Below are 14,915 nucleotides of genomic sequence, written 5' to 3' on the forward strand. Positions count from 1 at the left end.
CAGCGGCCAAGGCTCACGGGCCCAGCCACTCTGCGGCATGTGGGATCTTCCCCGACCGGGGCACGAACCTGTGTCCCCTGCATCGGCAGGCGGACTCTTAACCACTGCGCCACCAGGGAAGCCCTGTAGTTGCCTTTTAAGAATGTATATGAAACCTGAAATGTTTCAGCACTCTATTACTAGTTGGTTTGCTTAACTTTCTCATATATGAAAGGATTTATTAGATATCTTAGGAAAGTGAGTTTGGTAAAGGCAGCATATATTTTAAATTTTGCTGATTTTTTTTTACATATGATTACATTTACTTCCACAAAGGAGAATACAGTGTCTGTAAACTTTAATAGTATTCTGTTTTAAAGTTTTTTTGGTGGGGGTCAAAGGTTGGTATATAAACTTAACTAAAGATAGTTGAGTTAAAACTAAGATCAGGAACCAAAAAAAAAAAATGAATTCAGATCCTGTGTCTGCCACTGAGCTTCTCTTTGGATTTTGGCATATCCCTTATGACTTATAGGAGTCTTAACTTTTCCACTTTTAAAGTGGGATAGCCTGAACCTTAACTTGATAAATTATAGAAAATAAAAACCTTAGGGAGCAGAAAATAAGCTACTTTGTAACAGAAGATAATTACTTTGTTAATAAAAGTTTTAGCTAAGTTAATTTGCTTTGAGTGTAGTGTACCTAATTGAAATAGTACCAGCACCTAGGTTGAAAAAATGATTATACAGATAGTGTGTAAATCAAGTAGAATACAAAAAAAAACCCCCTGAAAAGTCATCAAGTTTTATTGATTTATCGATAATTGTTTATTGACAAGCTTTAGAATTTTTAAGCTAATTACTATGCTGTGTTTCTTCTTCCTTTGTTAGGATACTCTGTCCCATTTTGTTTAGGTTGTAGTATTTAGGGCATATGGACTACTAAAAAAGATGAAATAAATGGCAGATATTTAGAAAAGCCTCTTAGTAATATAACTGCAGTTTACGTCTCTTAATACTTTTTTTTCCTGGAACCTTATCTTAGGGTAACTATTTCTCCAATTTTATTTCTCTCTCTAGTTATCTGTAACACTTTTCTAGAATTTTCTGATAAATATGTCATTTTTTAAAAGCTTTAAAAAGCTGATAAAAATTTCTGTGGTACTGTTAATTAGCCCACAGCACAGCATTCCCACAAAGAGAGGTTTCTGTATATATTTGGCTAGGTAAATGTCCAGGCTAACCCTGGAGGAAGAAGCTAAGTTCCTAGGCATATTACAATACAGAAAAGAGTAGTGCTCTTCTTTAACCGTATGAGTTTTTTTTTTTTAAGTAGTTGGGATGAATTTTTACTGTTTTGGCCACCTGTCTGGTAGTCTGTTAGAATACATTTGAAATGGTGTTGCAGGGTTTGAAAGTTAAGTTTGTGGCTATTGCATAAGAATTGTTCCTTATATGAAGCTGAGTCACTTTTAGAGTTCAGTTTCTTGAGTACCATGCTAATGTAATGAAATTGAGCCAACTAGTCAAGCAATGGTTCTATAAATGACTGACTCTGAAGATAGAAAATGTTTCAAGTGAAATGAAAGGTGCCACTTGAAATTACTTTATAATCTACTTTGTTAAAGACCTTAATAGGTTAAAATGTGATGTATGCATTTCATTTTGGGAGCTGATCACACTGTTTGAATTAACCTATACCTTTTGTATCTCTTGGTATTTCCTTTATCTTACATCTTCAGGTAAATCTAATCCTTGGTAATATCATTTTAGTGGAGAAGAAAATTAGTGGTTGGCTCAAAATGTGTTTTTTTTTTTTACATTTAATACTGAATTTCATTAACATGCTTTTTTTTTAACCTCTTGAAATGCAGGTTATCAGACTGAGTTGCATAAAAGTTTCTTTTTGTACTTCTTTGTAAGTGATAATGAAGTCCCTCAATAGTTTATTTGATAATTAGATTCTTTTTTTAACCTTTGTATAGCCACCAACAATAGTATGCAGCATCTGCAAAAAGGATGGCCATTCAAAAAATGATTGCCCAGACGATTTCAGGAAAATTGATCTAAAGCCTCTACCGCCAATGACAAATCGATTTCGGGAAATACTTGATTTAGTATGTAAAAGATGTTTTGGTAAGTCTTTTATTACTAGAACTACTTCCTAAGACTAGATTATTTCTTAGGTTTTGAATATTTATTTTCTTATTTGAAAATAGTTTGCTTACATTTTGTTTGGGTAGAGGTTTTTAAATAGTTTAGAGACCCAATCACATATATTTATTAAATGCCTACTGTGTGCAAGGCACAGTGGTAAATGCCAAGGGGAATGCAGAGTCCATCGTGTTGCTTTTAAGGAGCTTGGACTCTGGGTTTGTGCTGTCTAATATGGTGGTCACTAGATATATGTGTCTATTTAAATTTAAATTTGCTAAAATAAAGTAAAAAATTAAGTTACTCAGTTATACTAGTCACACCTCAAGTATTGAGTAGCTACATGTGGCTAGCGGCTACTGCATTGGACAGTCTGGATAGAGAACATTACTGTCATTGCAATTTTCTTGCACAGTGTTACTCTAAATGGTTGTATAAGACATATATGAAACTTGCCATAATTGGAAGCAGAATGTGTTACATTCTATAGCAGTGGTAAACAAAATGCAGTTCAGTCAGACACAATTAATTTTAACTGGAGTGGATCAGAGGAATTGGAATTAATGATGTGGCATTTGAGATGGACTGCATTTTCAGATATAAGAGATTATGCATAAAAGCATAGGGTGTAGTAGAGAATAATTGCCTTAAATTTGGTAGAGTATAAGAAAGGTAATAGAGGGAGATAAGGTTATAAAGATTTGGATAAAGCCTTACATACCATTTTTCAATTAACATTTATGGTGTACCTGGAATAAACCTTCACTCAGCAAACATTTTTTAAGTACTTGCTGTGTCCCAGGTAAGATAAAGTTTCTGATGTCATAACATTAGTTCTCCATTGTAATCCCTCCCTTCTACCCTTCCTTATCTTCAGCTCCTGCCAGGCAACTACTTATCTGCTTTTGGTCACTATAGATTAATTTGAATTTTTCTAGAGTTCTAGGTAAATAGAATCACATGGAATGTACTGGTTTTTTTTTTTTTTTGATGAGGGGATCTGGCTTCTTTCACTTGACGTAATTACTTTCAGATTCATCTATGCTGCGATGTGTATCAGTGGTTCATTTCTTTTTATTGCTGAGTTGTGTTCTGTTGTGTGGCTATACCACATTTTGTTTACCACTCACTTGTTGATAAATATTTTGTTTCTAAATTTTGGCTATTATAAATAAATATACTGTGTACATTCATGTATGAGTCTGAGTATGGACATATGTTTTAATTTCTCTTGGGTAATACCTAGGAGTTGAATGGCTGGACCATGGCACATTCTTCTTAAGCAGCTTTATTAAGATATAATTCACTACATTTGTTTTTATTTATTGAGTCATATATTTATCTCAATATGGACTCATAGATGTATTACGCTTTGGGTTATAATCCAATACTACTATTTTTGTTGACCAAATTGTTCCAAATTTGGCAGTTGGGAGTGTTTTCATTTGGTTCCTGTGACCTTTTGATATATTCCCATCAGTGTGTGGAGTTTTTTGGTTTCTTTTTGTTGTTGTTGTTAGTTTGTTCCTTTGTATTTTAGCACTTTCTTACTTTCTGGCCCTGCAAGATACTCCAGGATCATCATGTAAATTTCTGTCTCAGTCCTAGAATTAGACATTTTCCCAAAGAGCCCTGGTTCCTTTATTGGAGAATGGTGTTAGAAACCAAGATCTGGGTGTTAGAGTGCTTGTTGTGTTACTGGGTATTGTTGTTTCTAGGTCCTCTCCGAGCAAGAAAATTTATGTGTATATACTAATCCATGTATATACACGTATCTATAAATATTTCTATGTGACCATCTTACCTTTATTAAGCTAAGCATGACTTTGTACTGATGTCTCCAAGTCTAATACATTACCACATGGCTCTTTCTAGCCTCCTCTTTGTGATTATCTGTAAATGTCCAACTCCAACAGTGAGAAACTTGGCTCCCACCATGTGCCACCCATTTATTTAATTGTTCCATTTAAGTACACATGTATAGCATTTATATAAGAACTGTTATCCTATACCCTGATGGGAAGCAGCTTTATCAATTAGAGTACAGTGCTTATGTGCAGTTCCTTTAACCCTTAGTCTTACAGACTCCATTTATTTTCAAAGTTAGATTAGCATCCCCCCCCACTCCCTTGAGCGAAGTTTTCTTATACGTTTATAATGTAGCTGGATTCTTTGTTATAGACTGCATTCCATCCTGAGATTCCCGGACCTCCTAGATGATTTTTAAAAATTTGCATACCATAAAGTTGACTCTTTGTACTGCAGAGTTCTGTTGGTGTTTACAAGTGCATCATGTTATATATTACCATTAGAGTATCACACAGAATAGTTTCTCCAATCCAAAAAAAAATCACCTGTATTTCAGCTATTCAGCTTGCAACCACTGATGATGCATTTGTTTTTCAAAACATGAATATTAATTTAATTCCTTACCATATTAACTCTTGGGTATGAGTCTGGAGGAGGAGATAGAAAAAAAAAAAGACTATTCTTAAGGAGTGTATGGTCTTATTTGGAAAAAGAGATAGAAAAAAAAAGACTGTTCTTAAGGAGTGTATGGTCTTATTTGGAAAAATGACTATAAATGAAATAACTAGAAAACTGAAAGGACAGTATAAACTAAACTGGCAAGTGGATTGAAGAACTAAAGAAATTCAATTAAGGAGAGGTCATTAAAGGCCGTGATTGGACAAAGAAGCTTATAGGGAAGGTATGAATCTTGACCAGGCATTTGAGGGAACTGTTAGATTTGATTGAGTTGGGTACCTAGTGTAACAGTATGAGAATAGTCTTAACAGGAGGGGAAAAACCAGCATGTATATGGGAGAGAGTGGATTGTCTGAAAAAAAAATTAAATAATTTGTAGAAGAAAGTATATCTTGTAGCTTTTTCACAAGGAAAATGATCATGTGAAATGTACATAGATCTGTAAAGTTATTTTTGTGTTCTTTCTCTGCTCCTTCCTTCCCCAGTAACATTTATGATTTTAATGTCAGAGAGTCAACAAATAATGAAGAAAAGTAAAGTTTTTAGGGTAAAAAATTGAAGACATTTTCAGATTTCATTCTCCTTACTTTTCTTTTTCCTTTTCTTTTTTTAACTTAGATGAATTGTCACCACCTTTTTCTGAACAACACAACAGGGAGCAAATTTTAATTGGCTTGGAAAAGTTTATTCAAAAAGAATATGATGGTATGTTGTATGTCAAAATTGATTGCTTTTGTTATTATAGTTACCTGGTCTGAGTTTCATTCATTTGTTTAAAAAGTGTTTATTGCATGTTATATGTTAGGTACTATTCTAGGTGCTGGGGATACAGTGCTAATAAAAGAGGTGAAACCGGCTCTCATGAAGCTTATATTAAGAGGGGTGACAGATAGTCAACTGACAAGTAAATAATATATCAGGAAATAATAAACACTGTTAAAGTACAGGAGTTAGAACTATAGTGATGAGGTGTTATGGTAGTTCTCTCTGATAAGGTGACATTTGAGCAGAGCCATGAATAATATAAAGGAGCAAATTATTATGAATATTCAAGGAGAGAACATTCGATAGAGAAGGAGCAGCAAGTACAATACCCCATGACTCAATTATGTTTGACATGCTTGAAAGTTAGTGTGGCTTGAGTGGAGTGTGTGAGGTAGACTGTAATAGAAAGGTGAGATCAGAGAGTTAACCTAGAGTTTGGATCATTAGAGTCTTAATAGGTTTTGGTAGAAGGACTTGGAATTTTATTTTATTATTTTATTATTTATTTATTTTTTTGTGGTACGCGGTTCTCTCACTGTTGTGGCCTCTCCCGTTGCGGAGCACAGGCTCCAGACGCGCAGGCTCAGCGGCCGTGGCTCACGGGCCTAGCCGCTCCGCGGCATGTGGGATCTTCCTGGACCGGGGCATGAACCCGTGTCCCCTGCATCAGCAGGCAGACTCTCAACCACTGCGCCACCAGGGAAGCCCTGAATTTTATTTTGAATGTCTAATGAGAAGGCTTCTGGAGGGTTTTAACACATAAGTGACATGATCTGAGAGAATGGAGTACGGGTCCATAAGAATAGAAGCAAGCAGAACATTTAAGAAGCTGTTGCATAAGTTCAGATGAGACATAATAGTGATTTGGAAGAGTAGGTGAGAAGTGGTTAGATTGAGGATATAATTTGAATGTAGAGTCTACAGGATTTGCTGATGCATTACATGTTAGATGTGACAAAAGGAAGAAAGGAGTCAAGGATGGTTTCAGGATTTTTCCTTCACTAGTTGGGTGGTGCTATTTAATTGAGATGGCAAAAAAATAGCAGAAGGGGGCAGGTTTGGGGCATGGGGTAAAGAATCAAGAGTTCTGTGGCCAAATATTTTAGAAAAGGATGAAGAGTTGATTTATAATCAGAATGAACTTATACATTTAAAATATGATCTGTTGTGTGCTACAGGATTCTATTTTTAATTATATTTGCTAGTGTATAAAGTATTGACCAAATCTAAGTTCTTATTATATTAAACCCATGCACTTTTTATTTGCTGATGAATGTAGCTTCTTTTTATATCTCTCAGTTGTCATTGATTTCAAGTAGGGCATCAGAACTGAATAGGAGGATTAAGTTTGAAAATACAGAATTTGTTATCTAAATATGTAGGCTACAAGAATTAATAGGGAGAATAATCCAATCTTGTTAAGCTACAGCTTATTGAGTGACACTAATAAGCATGAAGGAATAACCCTAATAATATATATATATATAAATATTATTATATATATAACTATATATAATAATTGTATATATAATTTATATCAAATGGATTAATCCCTCACTTTAGAGGAGAATTAATTCTGTATACTAAGATGATGTTTGTAAAACTACTCGAATTGTGCCCTGAAGAAACTAGTTTATTTCCAAGAGATAAATCTCTAAATATTGATCTTAACTATTGGTATTGATGTTGAGAATGAATAAAAGTAGATGAATTTATGAGGTCGTTAAGTTGGAAGAAGGTAAAGGACTTGGTAAGTGTTTGGATGTGAAAGTTGAGAGGTGTTAAGAACCACATGTATATTTCTGAATAATAGTAGGTTTGAGGTGAAGTTGCTAGTTTAGTTTTGACTTGTTGAATTTATGATGTCTGTGGAAAAATGGGAAAAGCAGTTAGATACATGGGTGTGAGATTTTGGGGAGGAGACCTGGGCTTTAGGTGAGTGTTTTGGAATTTCTCAGTATATCTGCTAATGGTAGATAATTTAAGCTGTGGAATTGGATAAGATTATCCTGTGGTAGGCCATTAGTAGTTAATAGAAGACTCCTCCTTCCTGATAATTATAAAACTTTTGACTTTTGTTTTCCTTTGCTTAGAAAAGGCAAGATTGTGCTTATTTGGCTCTTCTAAGAATGGATTTGGATTTCGTGATAGTGATCTGGATATTTGTATGACCCTTGAAGGCCATGAAAATGCAGAGGTAAGAGTTAGTGTTTGGAAAGTGATGTGGAAATTTATTTTCTTCTAGTGATGAGTCTGTTTTTAATTTTGTATGTAGAATTGATAAAAATGTAAGGTGTCATTCTTTGTATAAATATATTAGCAATAGCAGTGTTTGAAATGTAAAAGCATTAGCATTATCATTTTAGAAGACATTCAAGAATTTAAGTAAGTAAATTTACTGTTTCAGTGATTTTATAATGCAAAAACCATGTCAGAGATAGTTACAAGTGCTTTTTAATGAATTTGTGGAAAAAATATAGAGTTGGAATTTTTTTCATTAGAGCCAATGAAAAACTGTTGCTTCAGTTTGGTAGTGAACATTGATCTCACTTACTCTGTCTTTTCATATCTCTTCCATTAGGTGATGTCTCTGTATCACTAAAGATAGAAAATAAAGGTGGACATTTAATTTATAAATGGATTGTGTTCTACAAGTTGATTATAATTTGGGGGTACTCAAAACACATTTTTTTCTGTAGAAGCATTGTTATAAATTATGTGTTCTAGGCTAGCTTTTAGAAACTCATTTTGGGTGGGGAGGGGAACTAACATTTGAGCCCCCAGTATACACTTTTACATACATTATCTCATTTCACTCTTACAACCACCTTCGAGGTAGATAATTTCCCCCATTTTACAGATGAGGAAACTGAGGCTTTGAGAGATAAACTGACTTGCTCAAGTTCACACAGCTAGTAAATGTTGGAGCCGGGATTCGTACCCAGGTCTGTCTGACTCCAGAGTTCATGCTCTTTCCATTGTATCCCACTGCTTCTCTGTAATTTATTTAACCCATAATGTAGTTGAAATATAGTACTAATAGTACTGTAGAACCTAACCCCTACTTTCTGAAATTGAAAGCTTTCTGAGTTCCACCATGAGATGCCAGGAGCAAACCTTCCCCCAGAGCAGTCTCAGCAGTGAGAGTGGGTACTTATGTTTTCCTTTTTTGTGTACCAGGCCTCAACAGTGGGAATGAGATTGTCCAAGCTCCAGTAAAGAAAGGGACTGAATGGACAGGGAAGAAGTGTCCCAGGCCCTCCTAGCAGCAACTAGAAAAGGAGGGTATCTCTGTAGTTGCTCGTTTCTTTAACAGCATAGCTGTTGGTATTTATGTTTCAAAATCAGGGACTGCTTGCAAGATTGGGGTGAGGCCAAGCTTCTGGCATCTTTAGTGGTGTCAGTATAGCCTCTGTTGTATTATAAAAGAATTCAGCAGAATAGTGTACCTGTGCATTACTGAAATAGTTTTTTCAAAAAGTGTTTTTTAAATTGTTAGAACCAAAGAAAAGATGGCAGTGATACCTGGTAGATGCTTATTTCTGCTCCCAAGAAATTGCTTCTGGTGTTAATTAATATCTTTTTGTTCTATAAAGAAAATGAAAAGTTATAAATTTTTAGTTCTCCTTAACCCACTTCTACTCAATGCCGTCTCCTTGGAAAGAGGCTTCCCCTTTCCATTCTGGAGGGCAGGAATTGAGGGAATAGGAAGTGGTTTTTACCCAGGAAGGAGGTTAGGGTTTTAGATCCCTTCTATGTAAAATTTAATAATCAGACGTCTCATCACCAAGGGTTTGTATACTATATATTACCTGTGCCATTCACTCTGGAAAGTTGAAACAATGAAAATGAGAAAATTATTTTCTTCCAGATGAGCCATAATGGAAAGTTTTAATTTAGTATAAATTGTATCTTTGTATAATAAAGAGAAAAACAACCTCTTTTATTATGTGTTAATTCTAAAGATTCCCTTGAAATCCCCAGGTTAAGCTGCAATGACTACTGCTCTCTTGTAGCTAAAAAGAGCATGTTGGGGATATGCAAAAGTGATTTTAGTAGTAGATGTGGGCATTGAGCTTAATCCAGTTAATTTATGCCGTTATCTTCCTTGTTCCTTATATTAGGGTTATCGTTACCATATCAGCTTTGCTGTCTAGTTTTTAAATAGCCAACACATTTAAATTTGCAGAGTTAAGAGGTTTTTTTTGAAGAAGTAGGTGCTGGTAATAGTAGGATTATTCTTCTTTTCCTCATCAACATATGATAATAAATAGCTGACAGACTTAAAGTGCTATTTTGTATGAAGTATGCTGCTGAATGCTTTACATAGGTGTCTCATGTAATCCTTCCAAGCTCCTTTATAAAAGTGTAGGAGTTGATGATTATCTTGATTTTATAAGTAGTATGAGGCTCAGAGGGGTTAAGGATCTGGTCAGAGTCACACAGCTAGTCAGTACTTAGTTCAAGATTTGAATCCAGGTTTGTCTAAATTCACAACCTATGTTCTTAATCACTATACTGTTTTGCCTTCACCAAACCCATCTCTAGTTGTTTATCCATGTATTTGAAAACATTATTCTCCTGTTTTTGTGCTTCTCAAACTTTAATGTGGATGTGAATTACCTGGGAATGTTGTTACTATGCAGATTATGATTCAGTAGACCGGAGTGGAGACTTAGATTCTTCATTTCTATCAAGTTTCCAGGTGTTGGTGATACTGCAGGTCTATGGACCATGTTCTTTGACTAGCAAGGGTATATAGACCTTCTGGCTGGAGATTTTAAGTGCGAATATTAAATGTCTAGATTAAAATAGAATTTGCACAAGACCAAGTTGAGTCAGACAAACTTTATTATTTATTTCTTTTGTTTTTTAGAAATTAAATTGTAAGGAAATAATTGAAAATTTGGCGAAAATTCTTAAGAGACATCCAGGTATGAACTTTAAAACAACAGAAAATTTTTTTTAGTTTTATGAAAATTATTTAACCTAGTGAAGTTTTTTTTTTTTTTAATCAGGTTTAAGAAACATTTTGCCTATAACTACTGCCAAAGTGCCTATAGTAAAATTTGAACACAGACGAAGTGGTTTAGAAGGCGATATCAGTTTATATAATACGTTGGTAAGTTTCACTGTCTGTAAAGACCCAGGTATGTTTACAGTTGTCATTTTAAAAGTTTACAGATCACTGACTGTACCTTTATGTTTAAAACTTACGAATGTGGTTAGTATAGGGAAAAAAAAAATTTATCAGTCATCTTAACATTTCCTTCAGATTGAAGGTTAATTTTTGCTTGACTCATTTACAGGTATTTTAAGATTAACATTTATATATATTCTATGTGGAGTTTATCTTTTTAGCTGATCTGTAAGTTTAATAAATTTGAAATGCTTTCAAATATGTAATTTATTTTTCAGGCTCAGCATAACACAAGAATGCTAGCTACATATGCAGCTATTGATCCTAGAGTACAGTACTTGGGATATACTATGAAAGTGTTTGCTAAGGTATTTATGAAAAAGTTAATGATCTGCTTTGTTATAATACTCATGATATTAAAGTAAAACATGCTGATGTCAGACTTGTGACAAATGTTTTCTCAGTTTTGTTTACCTGAGCTTTTAAGAAGAAACTGTCAATATTAAATGGTTTAAAGTTATACCTTTCAGAGTAGGGTGATTCTTAGTTTTTTTCTGTGTTTGCTCTCCTCTCATAGGTAACACTGTAGTAAATTTCTCATAGTATAATTTCTCAATGCAGTAATGATTTCCAACCCTAGGCATGGGAGTTGGCATACCATCCTAGTTAAAAAGCTCTGGGTTGGGCTTCCTTGGTGGCGCAGTGGTTGGGGGTCTGCTTGCCGGTGCAGGGGACTTGGGTTCGTGCCCCGGTCTGGCAGGATCCCGCATGCCGCAGAGCGGCTAGGCCCATGGGCCATGGCCGCTGGGCCTGCGCGTCCGGAGCCTGTGCTCCACAGCGGGAGGGGCCGCAGCGGTGAGAGGCCCGCGTACCGCAAAAAACAAAAACAAGCTCTGGGTTAGGAAATCTGGTGTTTGGGTTTAGTGGTAAATTTTTCTGGCCAAGAAAACAAAGCAATACCAATAAAACCTAATGTTTCCCCTATTACAACACTTAAAATACTGAATTCTGTTTTCTTGGTTGTTTTGCTAAGTGAGTAAACTCCATGAGGGTTGAGGCCTCTGTATCTTTATTTCAGTGTAGTGCCTGCTTTATGTAGGTGCTCAGTAAATAGTTAATTTTGTGAATGTGTTGGTGGAAGGGTTTTAGTAGGGGAGTAACTTGGTTACATTTTCATTTCATAAAGCCGACTCTTCCAAAAGGGAGACATATTTGTTTAGATATTCCTATACATGTCGTTATGGACGGAGTCATCTTCGAAAAGGAAAGCATCCAGCCACATACTACAAATCATTTGATACAGCTAGTCTTCTACATTCACCTCACAGAATAACTCCAACATGACAGTTCCTTACTCTCATTGAGTTTGGGTAATGAAATCAAGTGGTTCACGTCAGAAAAATCATTCCTCTCCCTTTATATAATATCAGCTAAAGCTTTACTCAAGGGAAGTCTCTGAGGATTCTTTCAGGGTTTTTTTTTAATTAAAAATTTTTTTTGAATAGCCAACGTACGTATTCATGTGGTTCAAAAATTAAAAGGTCTAATGGGATTTATGGCAGAAAATCTTCCTTCCACATCTGTCTCCTAGGCAACCTTTGCTTCTTCTTAGAGGCAGTGTTAAACGTTCCTCTGTATCTTTCCAGAAATATATTATTCCAGTGCAAATAAATGCATAAATTTCCTGCCTCTTTTTATTATAGGTATAAACACACTGAAAACACTGTTTTGTACTTTGCTTTTTTTTTTTTTTGTAGTATGCGGGCCTCACACTGTTGTGGCCTCTCCCGTTGCGGAGCACAGGCTCCGGACGCGCAGGCTCAGCGGCCATGGCTCACGGGCCCAGCCGCTCCGCGGCACGTGGGATCCTCCCAAACCGGGGTGCGAACCCGGTTCCCCTGCATCAGCAGGCGGACGCGCAACCACCGCGCCACCAGGGAAGCCCTGTACTTCGCTTTTTTAACTGAGCAATAAATATTGGCGATTATTTCCTGTTAGTATACTAAGAGTTTTCTTTTTTTTTTAATGGCTACATACTATTCCATTGTGTGGATAGTCATCAGTTTTTTAAACCTGTACTTTACTGATGAGCTTTAAGTTCTTTCTCATATTTGCTATTAAAATAGTGTTACAACAGAAATTTTGTTTAGTCATTTCACATGTTTCTTGGCATATTTGCAGGATAAATTCTTAGAATAGAATTGATACATTAAGGGAGATGTGCTTTTATAATTTTGATATTGCTAAATTATTCTTCATGAAATTTTTTTTTTTTTTTTGCGGTACGCGGGCCTCTCACTGTTGTGGCCTCTCCCGTTGCGGAGCACAGGCTCCGGATGCGCAGGCTCAGCGGCCATGGCTCACGGGCCGAGCCGCTCCGCAGCATGTGGGATCTTCCCGGACCGGGGCACGAACCCGTCTCCCCTGCATCGGCAGGCGGACTCTCAACCACTGCGCCACCAGGGAAGCCCCTTCATGAAATTTATGCTACTGTCTACTCTTTAATGTTTGAGTACCTGTTTACCCATACCCTCTATAACAGCTTGTTATTGAACTTTTGGGTATTTGACAGTTTGATGGGTTTAAAAAATGGTGTCTTAAGGTAGTCAATTCTTCTGCATGGAATAAGATTCTGAAGTTTTATTTTCAATCATTATGTTTTTTTAGCGATGTGACATTGGAGATGCTTCCAGGGGAAGTTTATCTTCATATGCTTATATCCTTATGGTGCTGTACTTTCTGCAGCAGAGAAAACCACCTGTTATCCCAGTTCTACAAGAGGTAAATGTTTAAGAAAACTATAAAGGTGTTTCTGTGTAGGTGTATACACTCTAAATATAGTAGATCTTGCTCAGTTCATGAGATCATGAAAGATTTTTCCATCATGGATATCCTAAGTTTTCTTCTTTCATTAATGGTTTAATCAAATAATGAACCTTTTTGAAAAGCTTATTATGGGAGAATATAAACTACCAAAAGACTACTAGATGAATAGAACTATTGAATATCTTTTGCAACATTTTTGTATTCACAGTCTTAGAATGCTGCCAATGATTATGAAATTTGTAGCCATTCATGAACTTATATATTATAGTCTCTCAGATGCAAATACGTAAGTTTCTTTTTTTCAGAGTATTCTCCCTCCTCCTGCTTGGCAATGAAGTTTGATTTATTCCTATATATACTTTGGTCAACTTTGTGAATTTTGGTTGAGAAAGAAACACAAGGAAATTCTTCCTTATCTCTGTAAGGTCATGTTAATTGCATTAAGCATAAGAATGTACATCAAAAGAAACAGATTATACTCATATTTACTCAGATTTGGTGACTCATAGAGTCTCTTTTTGTAGTCAGTTTATACTCTCTAAAATAGATACAAAGGTGTCTTTAATCATCCATCTGTTCCTCCTCATTCTTGGCACAAAGTGGATTTACAAGCATTGGGGTGGATCAGGTTCTAATTTCTTAGGTAGGTGGTTATTTTGAGGTAGATGAGAAGCATCAGAATTGTTTGGAAAATCACATATTCTGATTTCACGTAAACTTTGATAGTCATGGCAAAGAAGAGTATCACAAAATAGCAAGCCATATGTGCATGTCAGATGGCCTTAGTAAGTTTTTAAAAGTTCTAATGAATGCCATGTGGTTTTAACAACATTTCTTTCCCTCATTTAAACAAACAGTGGGAGAGAAATAAAAAATTTAAACGTCCTTTCCTAACAGAAAAATTTAAGTTGCTTGAATCTATGTTGAGTGATGTTTGTTTTTTAACAAGGTTGTTCACTATAGGATATTTAAAACTTTGCATGAATTGATTAGGCCTGCCAAGGCCAAGATTATTCTCTGTATTAGTCTGATTGTTGTTAAGGCTTTAAACTTGGGGATCTTAAGCATAATTGCCCCAGTAATATTATAGCAGCCATTTGCTATAATTTGCTGTGACTTTGATAGAATACTGTGATTAACCCAAATGGAACACAAATTTTGTTTTCATTGTGGTTTGTCTCTGTTCTCTCATTATGTTACCCATGGATGAGGAACCATTGAGGCAGCATGATATAATGGAAACAGCGGTCAGAGCATGATTTTGGAGCCAGAGATAACTGGTCTGAATCCTAATTTTGACATGTGGCCTTCAACAAGCTGCCTGACTGCCACTAGTCTGAATTTTATCATCAGCAAAAATGTAATAATAGTAGTATTATTTCAGTGTTGATATAAGGAGCAGAGACATCAAATGCCTTTGAATGTAGTAGATGCTAAAGTAGGAGTTTATAAATGGTGGTTGCTCTTATTATTACTTTTATTATTATTATTATCATTAGCAGCTTTATTAATATTATTATTGGAAAAATGTAGGTAGGATTGCTGTAGCCAACTTCAAGAACTGT

The 14,915-nt window shown here is 35.5% G+C and overlaps 1 protein-coding gene across 8 annotated transcripts in view; it reads left to right on the top strand.

Annotated features, from left to right (window-relative positions):
• Nucleotides 1-14,915, top strand: part of TUT4 (terminal uridylyl transferase 4) — a 153,058-nt gene that overhangs the window by 108,785 nt on the left and 29,358 nt on the right. For all 8 annotated transcript variants that reach the window (XR_003679635.2, XM_028489393.2, XM_024119799.3 and 5 more), the window contains exons 14-20: nt 1,964-2,114; nt 5,238-5,324; nt 7,478-7,581; nt 10,261-10,318; nt 10,403-10,506; nt 10,803-10,892; nt 13,192-13,305. Coding sequence is in view for 7 of the 8 variants with exons in the window: in XM_028489393.2 (XP_028345194.1) it covers nt 1,964-2,114; nt 5,238-5,324; nt 7,478-7,581; nt 10,261-10,318; nt 10,403-10,506; nt 10,803-10,892; nt 13,192-13,305 (708 nt within the window). In the remaining variant the exon portion in view is untranslated. The remainder of the gene's footprint in view (nt 1-1,963; nt 2,115-5,237; nt 5,325-7,477; nt 7,582-10,260; nt 10,319-10,402; nt 10,507-10,802; nt 10,893-13,191; nt 13,306-14,915) is intronic.

This window comes from Physeter macrocephalus, chromosome 4 (assembly GCF_002837175.3).
Source record: "Physeter macrocephalus isolate SW-GA chromosome 4, ASM283717v5, whole genome shotgun sequence".
Lineage (NCBI taxonomy): Eukaryota > Metazoa > Chordata > Mammalia > Artiodactyla > Physeteridae > Physeter > Physeter macrocephalus.